Consider the following 9,404-nt stretch of genomic DNA (forward strand, 5'->3'; position numbering starts at 1 on the left):
GCTGCTTTACGCTTATGTTATTATTTTGACTCGGTCGTGATCGTTGAAATGTGTAGTTGGCCCGTCGCCGGCTCCCACCCCTTAGTAGAAACTACTTCGGGTGTTTCATTTACTGATTGCAACCCTTAGCCGACGTCTCGGTGCCCGGAGGCGATTATATATCAGTGGAAACAAGGCGATTAGACCTTTAGGGCTAAATCATACACTTAGTCATAGGAGCTTTAGGTGCGGGGCGCAAGTTAATGGCCCTGGGTGTATATCGAGTCCACGGATCGTCCGAGGTCAAGCCACCCACACTTCGGCCCTTTCAAAAAAAGGAGGCCTTCGTTTTACATGGTTAGTCGCCATCGGCTATTTAGTTTAACACTGCATACAGTTTGACGACCAATTTACGCGTGTTGTGACTGTCAATTTTCGGCTTTCTCCATACAATTGTGCTTCCTTTACACCCTTAGCTGAACAAAGCGGAAACGTAAGGGGTAAGCACAAGAGTCGGGCAACCCGACTATTGACCAAAGACACAAGTCAAAATTGATGCATATACACGAAATACCGAGGATGTTTTGCCGAGGACTCCATGGAGTACCTTGGCTTCTAGTGGGTTCGGCTCCGGTCGTAACCCCCCGTTTAACATTGCCGATGCTTAAAGTCGTCCTAGCATTGTATTGTAAGATGTATGCTCGACGCTTTTTTTGAAAAGAGAGAAAGGATGCACCATGAGTGTTTGCGCTGCCCGAAGATTCGGGCAGCTCTTTATTCAAATATTCAAAAAGGCTTATTAGAAAGACACGAGTGGCGGTGGGTGAGCGGAATTAAAGGGATGGGCGTGTTCAACAAAGAGAGGGTGTGCATTTTTGTGAGAGAGACTTACGAGGTAGAGAGACGATTTATAACCTTGAAGGAGGGAAAGAAATAGATGGAGTGTGTGTGTATGATGGAGATGCCCATGGAGAAAGGAGATTTGTATGTGTGTGCGAGAGAGTGCACAATTCATTCACGTGCTATCTCCCGGTCGATGACGTGCCTCGCTTCTATAAGATTGGACACTCACATATCACATAAGTATAAGTTATAGTGTTTCTTTTTCTTCAAACAAGTTATTGTGATTTTTTTTCTTTCAAACAGGCTTGTTTCTTCAAACAACTACTGTAGTTATCATGTACATGCACGATTTAAATTCATTTGATTTGGATGATTTAAGGTTCTATTATGAAGTAATATACATAATAATTCATATTTGATTCAACGGGCACTGTAATTTATGAAATGAAAGCCATGTAATCATATGGACTATAATATTCATATTTTTTAAAGATCTATAATATCCATTTGGTATTGTATAATATATTTAAAATTAACACGTCAATGCATTATGTTTGAAATAAATATACATTGGCACAACATAATATATTTTTATGAGAAATACATAAGCCAAGTGTTTGCTCCGTTGTTTATGTACACGCCTCAGTGACACCCTATGATCGGCCTCACGCCCGTGTGATCGTAACAAGTTACTAGAATACCAGGATGCAAAAGCCTGAACCTTATGAGGGGGATTCCTGCAAACACGCACAGAGAGGATGGTGCACACAAAGGCAGTCATCTTCCATGCCTAGCCACTTGGACGACAACAGCCGAGGACTAAACATCCAGATGAGCTCCGTGCCATATCGTCCACGTTCTCTGAACCCAGTTGCTACTGCCTGCCCAAGCCAAGTCCTGGCCCTATCATCTGCCCTTGCATTGCAACCATCACAGCACCTTCGCGTTGCATCTCTTGGATGAGTTGCTCGAGTCGTGGAGTTCGCTGAACCACAAAACCAAACAATGCCCCTGTAGGAGCAGCAAAGCCTGAGTGGACCTGTACGTGGTTTGCAGACACTGTGGCAGCTGCGGTAGGAGCTGAAGTTGTAGGACATGGAGTGTTGGGTGAAGCTGTAGGAGTTGTTGCTGGACTTGCCGTAGTGGGATTTTGTTCCTGCTCCATGCCTTGCATCTCCGCTTCCTCAGAAGCTTCGAGTCCAGCATCCATGTTTAACCCTTCTCCCACACTGAAATGTGAAGCCTGCTGTTTTCCCTTCTCCTGTGCACAATGTCCTTTGCCATGTTGTTCCTCTTCCACTACGGGAACCTTGTCGTTTCTGCACTTAAATACCGCCCACAGGTAGGGTTTTCCTTGGAAAGCTGCAAGCAAAAAAATAAAACATGGTAAGCCATTTAACCCATGAGCCAAATATATACAGTACGGAAAGGCTTACATAGTGGTTGTGGAGAATTGAATTATTTCTAAACGATGGTTAGTACGACTACGTATGGATAGGGATGCCACTAGAAATCAGGTGCAGCAATCATATTCTTTTGCTTGAATGTTTCCAGAAAAGAGAAGAATGCATACTTTGGTGTTGCTCAGGCAGTAGAATAGATGGGAATATCAGCATCTCAGCTTCACCAACAATAGCTCGCAGGACCATATCATTCTCCATGACTTCTTTAACAAGTTGTTCCAGGTCTGCATCTTGCCTAGGTTTAGAAACAAGAATGGTTACAATCCAACGGGTGCAAAAGATGCTAGGCAAATAAATAGCAAAGGGTAAAAAAAACACCTCATCTCGGTGGGCAACAAATACAACGCAATGTTGTCATCAGTGGGCCTTGATGCCTCAAAGCTCTTAGGCCAAGCCTCCAGTCTAGAAAGCTTTGTTACTTCAACCACAGCCTCAAGTGATCGTGACAATTTCCACACCTTCTCACAGTATTTGGTTGACAAATGTGCAGCCAATGAAACAAATTTTCCACTGCCTATCTTAATGATTCCACTGTTGAATAATAAAACACAAAAATATCAGCATATAGGGACGAGAATTTGCAATGCATGAAATTGGAGAGAAAAGTGTATGTTCTACCTCCAAATAGGTTCATCGATGGGCAGGGAACAATACTGATAGGGCTTCGAAGATTCTAAACCAAATAGATTAGAGACTTCTGGATGACAATCCTTCTGTCTTGTCAATCCAGCAGCACCAGTTTTACCACTAGTGAGATTCTGATCACCATCATCATCGGCTTCATCATCAGATACTACGTATCTTCTCCTTTTGTTTGTTTGACTATAATTATCAGTCCTCTTCATCTTATTAAACTTTTCATCAACGGTTCTTTCATCCTCCCCGAGGCTAGAGTTCTTAGTGGAGATGCCCATTGATTTTGTCAGTTTAGCGACCCCACGTTTCTCAAACTTCTCTTCCAATAACGGCTTCATCCTCTTACTCTTAGATTTGTACACATCGGTTCTTCCATCCTCCGCAAGGCTAGTCTTGCACTTTCTACTATCAAGTTGAATGCACCGGTCCATTGGATCGGCCATGCATGATGGCTCGACCGTTTGGTGACTCAAAAGGTTCTTACCAGGTAAAGAAACACAATTGATCTCCAAGTTGGTATGGATATCTTCCATGACTTCTTTACCCTTCATCAAAGCTAAGTTGGAATTTGAAGCTTCCCTCGCCATCCGATGGTCTTCATTCCGTGAGTTGGGAAGCATCGAAGAGGGGTATGCTTTCTTTGAAATACCAAATGTGGAATTTGAATCATCCTTTAACACTGCGGAATATTGATCCCTAGTTGAAGAGGGCTTAGACTTCTCTATGTTCCTCGTCAAAGGACCGGGCCCACTATTCGACCCAGAGGAGAAGGGCCTAGATTTCATTGACTGAGGAGCTATCTCATTGTTGGACCTTGAGTAAGAGGATTTATTCTTTGACCGAGGAGCTTCAATGTTATTTAACCTTGAGGAAGACTCCACATTCTTCACCGGAGAGCCCATGCCATTGTTGGGCCCTAAGGTATTACCATTATTCAACATAAAGAAAGATGGTCTACACTTGGTAGCATTCTTTTGCAGAGAATCAATGCCACTTTTAGGCATTGCGCAAGATGGACTAGCCTTCTGGGTATTCTTTTGGAGAGTCCTAGAGAAAGAGGGTTTGGACTTCTCAACATTTCCCCGTGGAGAACTCGTACCTTTCTTTGGCCATGAAGAACGTGCCGGGACATTTTGTCGAGACACTGCCTTAGCATGGCTAGGCTCCTCACAAGGAAATTGGGGTGTTTTTTTTGTTGCAACATTATTTTGTTGAGGTCTTCTGATAACATTATCATCACCTCTTTCATTAGCATGGTTATACGCTACCCTAAACGACTGTTGAGTTCTCTGCAATTGTTGAAGGCACTTTTTCTTGAGTTTGCCTGGTGCCTTGCCTATGGATGGCTTTCTCAAGATTGGACCAAAGTGGTTGACACTATGTTGTCTTCGACTCCCCATTTTTCTTTGAATAGTCACTACAAAAATTGAAGAAAATGTGTAAAATATACTTTCTAAACACAGAAGAAACTTGTCAGCTAACTTTTACCACAAAAGACAACGCTAACTTTTTAATAGTGCCAATCTAATGGCAGCATAGTTAAAGTGGTGAAGTGGGCTCCATTATATAAGATAGACCAAGTTTTGTCACATCAACACATTTTGCACCATGTATACCAAAGTGTGAATCTTTATAACAATAGGCCCCACAAAAGTTGCACTTTTTCACAATAGGATTTTGTGATTCACAAGAAAGAGCCTAGTTTGACAACTTGGATTCATCTATTATTAATCATGTGTTGTCTTAGGTGCACACATTTGAGGAATGATCTCTATCTAATCTACTAACCATGACTTGTCATGGGTGCACACGCTTGAGGAATGATCTATCTAATGTCTTTTTAGTCATTCATTTTGGCCCTATTAAATGCGTGGGGCTTAGCGATGCAAAAAAGGAGATATTTGATGACATGAAAGTACAAATACAAGTATGATATATTTTACATATATATTTATTATTAAATAAGTAACACAAAGAGGACATAATTGTCCAAAGTTGCATTCTTAGAACATAGATTGTTTTCCCTTCATGGTATCCATATGAACCAACCCTTTAGTTTATATCTGACTAATTTTAGAAAACCCTACTCATGCTAGAGATTAAATATTAAAAGTAAGTCCTATTTGCATCCAATAATTATTTGGTTTTAGTTGTTTGCTACCAATCTATGTAATGTTCTCATGGCTGGGAAGGGTACACATATATATTTCCCTAAGACCCCTCCAAACTAGCAAATCAGTTCCACAAGTGCCTCCTTTCTACACCCTCCTTTAGAAGCACAATTAACTACCTATGCCTTCACCCTTATCATCGATTTGACACCTTACTTGTTTTTATGACCCCACCCGCTACTTCACAACTACGAACCAACCTATAGTTGCCACGCCATCGACTGTTGCCATAAACCCAGCCTCCCGTAGGGCACAATATGACAATGAATTACATGCAAAGCACCTTGAATTCAAGTGATGCAAGAGAGTTTTATGGTCAAGAATGGAAAGATTCTCCTAGCAAAACAATGAATTTCTACGGAAGATTTTACTTCTTTACTAATGCCAATCTCAGTTGCATGGCAAATTTAGAGCATTTGGAAGAATTGCTCTCAATACAATATCTACACATCAATGTCCAACCATAAGTGCTCTCCAAAACTTTCGCAAATATAAAGGACGAACTGAATGTGCCTTCATTTATGGAAACCACAATTTTAGCTGCTTGGGCTATTTGGATCACGCAGAACAATAAAATTTTCAAGCATGGTGATCAAACTCTATTTAAGTGGAAGGATTTTTTCAGTGAGCTAAATTTAGACAATGGATCAAGAAGAGATAGTTTTAGGCCTTTTTCATTTCATTTTTTTGGCTTTGCTCAAACCTTGTAATGATTTTTTTAATTATTTATAAAAATTGCATTGGGGTTTCACCCTACTACCTCCGTCTAGGTGAATAAGTCATTCGTGTATCGATTTGAGGAATTAAATACGTGTTATATGTCATGAAAAGTATATCACTAGATTTCTACACGGGTGTAGTTTCTAAATATATATTTCTTGTCACATACTCCCTTCGTTCCTAAATATTTGTCTTTCTAGAGATTTCAACAAGTGACTACATACGAAGCAAAATGAGTGCATCACACTCTAAAGTATGTCTAATTCACCAAGACGGAGGTAGTACTATTTTCCTTCCCAAATAAAAAAATATAACATCTACTCATAGAGCATAAGACATTAATTAGAAGTAATTCATGTTGAGAGGAGAGGTTCAAGACCATGGTCCATCCGAACCCATGGTCAGTTCGATCTAGTACTGCTCTTTGGATTCGGGGCTGGTTAACATTCAAATTTCTCAGTTTAGTTCCTTGTCTCGAAGCTTTAGCCTTCTTGAACAGGATGGACTGGCATGCACATATCGACGTCAAGCATAGGTTCGGCTGAGCCATGGTCCTGCTAAATATTTTGAATTCATGTTTCGCCGGATCAATGGCAAATAAGCTAATCAACATGAATTAATGCATGCATGGCACCACATATATTATCCTTTTGAATTTACACTTTGATTCCTTCTTTAAGTTCCTATTTCTAGGGTTAGTTTCCTTCTATGCACCACCCCATCCGATTCTGCCCCGTTAAATTGGATCAATATTCAACAAAAGAGGCAGCACAAAACAGCATGCGTATGCAGCTGCGCATGGGAGGAACCAAACCAATGCCCTCGTTGGGTACCCGGGTATGGTTGGTTTTCCATCTTCTGTGGGATAGTTTAATTGGTTGATTTTGATCACCATCCAAAAATATCACAGACGTGTGCCATGAATCATATCCCATCTACTGTATTCGTCGCCTTCCCATGCACAATCAAGAGATCTGTATCCAACAGTCGGGGCTTATTTCTACATCCAATGCATCTACAAAATTGGGATCTGTTTGCCGCAATATGATCAATTCCAGTGCTCAGACGGCCACCCCACCACATCCCTAAGCGGAAATCTATTTACGCAACACAAACCGGACTAAATCGACTAAGAATTCCTCCAACAATCTTGGGCCATTACTCCTTCAAGCTTGAAAACAAAAATAGAGCACGAGCACAACCAAACACGCACTGATTTTGAATAGCAGCAAGATCATGAAGACAACCATACGACCATACTCTAAAAAGAACAGATCGGAAGTACCTGACGGCCGTCTGCTCCGGCGACGAAGGAACGGAGATAGCCTCTTGCACGCCCAACTCCCCTCCTCGAGATAAGAATCTGCACCTCCTGCACCCAGAACACGAACTCGCCAAGAACTCGCCTCTGGGAAACCCTAGAAAACCCCAACGCAAAGCAGAGGAGGGCGAGAGCTGGAGAGCACGAAACAGAGAGAGAAAAGCTGGTTGTGCGACGGAGGCCGGGCGCGGCCCTTGTACTTATAGACGTTGGGCGCTGGCTAAGAACGCGTCGGGAGGCAGGAGACCAGATTGGAAAAGAATCAGGAAACGGAAAAGCGAAGCAGAAGGAAGATTAAGATTACGACGGCTGCCGCGCGGTGGGAAGGGAACTTAGGCTGGTCATAGTGGGGAGTAACTTAGACTAGTAACATACATAGTATGTTATTAGTCTATGTTACTACATTCATAGTGGGTAGTGTCATAGGTGTGGTAACATAGTTGCCTTCATTTATTACTTTGTAGACTCATTATGCATTGGAAACCGCTATGTGATGGTAACATATTCTGTTACTCTATTTGCCTCTCTCCTCATTAACTACTTGCCACATCATCATTTTTGCTTATGCGGCATCTATGTTACTACCTATGTTACTCCCACTATGACCAGCCTTAGGGAAGGCTATCGATATGTTTCCAATTATATTACGGCACGGTTTTACCGCCTTGGCCCGTTGGGATTTCGAACGGGAATCGTGAGCGTTTGCGTCCGCTTCGCGATATCTGCGGGCTAGTGCGGCTTAATTTCGTGTTTTTACCCTTTTTCCATATAAATTCACGATCAGATCCCGGGTAGAAAAAAATTCGGGATTTGACCTTTTTTCTTACCGCCCGTGGTCCTGGCGGTCGGGTTACACAGCCTACCGTCAGAGACGCTGGCGGTAAGGTAGTAATCCACGTCAGCACGCGGAGACGCCCGCCGTCCCCCTCCGTCACACCCTACCACCAGGGGACCTGGCGGTCGCCTGTCTAACCCTACCGCCAGGACCCCTGGCGGTCGGGTCCGGTCAGTTATTTCAACCGAGAACGCGCGCCCCTCCCCCTCCCCCGTCGTTTGGTTATCTTTTCTTTCCCAAACTCGCCCCTCCCTCTCCCTCTCTCATCTCCTCCACTCTTCCCCTCGGATCTTCATCGTTTCTTCATCGTTTTTGCGGATCGAGATGACCCCAAAGAGAGAAACGTAAGCTCCTCCAATCCCTCCAATTAGTTTTTGCAAACTTGCTTTCGATTCAACGCATTTTTTCCTTCAAATCCCTCATATTTTTGAAATTAAGATTGTTTTAGCTTGGTTGTTTTAGCTTGATTGTAGTTGTAGTTCTTAGTTCTTTAGTAAGTAGTGGTATGATTGTAGTTGTAGTTCTTAGTTCTTAGTTCTTAGTTCTTAGTTATTAGTTCTTAGTTCTTTAGTAAGCATGTTAATATGGTGCAAGTAGTGGATTTGGTTGGAGTAAATATGATATGGTATGATTTTGCATTTGACACATCTTGATATATGTATTTTATTTATTTGACCCATATGTTTAGGTCTACAACAGTGCGCAACCATCGCCCCTTCATCTTCAACACGACTCGTCCGGCTTGCCACTTCCGTACGTGTACGAGTCCTGCCCCGAGCTTCTGCTGCCGGTGACCGCTTTTTCAGACGAGTTCCTACAGGAGACGAGGGCAGTGCGGTGGCACGAGAGGGCAGAACGGATCTCCGATGATCAGAAGTGTTGGGCGCAGAGTGCGAAGGAGTGGAAGAGAGTGATTGCAGAGATGGAGGGAGATCCAACTATCTCCCAAGAACGCCGGGAATGGAACATTGAAGTTGCCAAGAAGCGCTCCAACTGGGAGCTGCGCAATTTGGGCCGGAGGATCTACTTCGAGAGCAATGCGGAGGAGAGAGCCAGGATGCCGCCCCCAAGTGCATCGCCGTTCGATATCATCAACTGGGCAAGGGCGGAGGCGAAAACTCCAGCGGGTAAGGCAAGGTGGGACTGCTTGAACGGTCAGATGCCGACCAGCTTTTCGCCTCCGCCTGAACCGGTGGATCCGCTGTCGTATCTGTCTCCACGGCCATGCCTAACATATGTGGGGGGAGATTTGTCTGCCCCATAAACATGTCGATTGCATATGTATCTCTGTTTTAGTAGGGGTTGTCAAACTATGTGGACAAGTTTGCTATTTGCTATTCCCTACCTATGAATCTATTATGTGCAAACTGTTTGATAATTGCTATGTGGAACAATCATTATTATGTGAGCTCATATTTTGCTATTTGTGATGTGAA

General features: G+C 43.0%; 1 protein-coding gene across 1 annotated transcript; it reads right to left on the reverse strand.

Moving 5' to 3' along the window:
• Positions 1–1,315: 1,315 nt before the first annotated feature.
• On the reverse strand, positions 1,316–8,678 carry LOC123157820 (uncharacterized). The gene is made up of 5 exons (XM_044576014.1): positions 8,666–8,678; positions 7,098–7,332; positions 2,604–2,816; positions 2,396–2,520; positions 1,316–2,184 (listed from the first exon to the last, which is right to left on the reverse strand). The coding sequence occupies exons 1-5, from the start codon at positions 8,676–8,678 to the stop codon at positions 1,697–1,699; spliced, it is 1,074 nt and encodes a 357-aa protein (XP_044431949.1). The 3' UTR covers positions 1,316–1,696.
• Between the last annotated feature and the right edge of the window lie 726 nt (positions 8,679–9,404).

This window comes from Triticum aestivum, chromosome 7B (genome assembly GCF_018294505.1).
Source record: "Triticum aestivum cultivar Chinese Spring chromosome 7B, IWGSC CS RefSeq v2.1, whole genome shotgun sequence".
NCBI classification, from domain to species: Eukaryota; Viridiplantae; Streptophyta; class Magnoliopsida; order Poales; family Poaceae; genus Triticum; species Triticum aestivum.

Excerpts from the sequence above, each read along its gene's own strand:
- LOC123157820 (XM_044576014.1), bottom strand. Across the intron at positions 2,521-2,603 it reads TTGTTGCCCACCGAGATGAG|GCAAGATGCAGACCTGGAAC; the intron begins GTGTTTTTTTTA and ends TTCTAAACCTAG. Across the intron at positions 2,185-2,395 it reads ACTGCCTGAGCAACACCAAA|CTTTCCAAGGAAAACCCTAC; the intron begins GTATGCATTCTT and ends TTTTGCTTGCAG.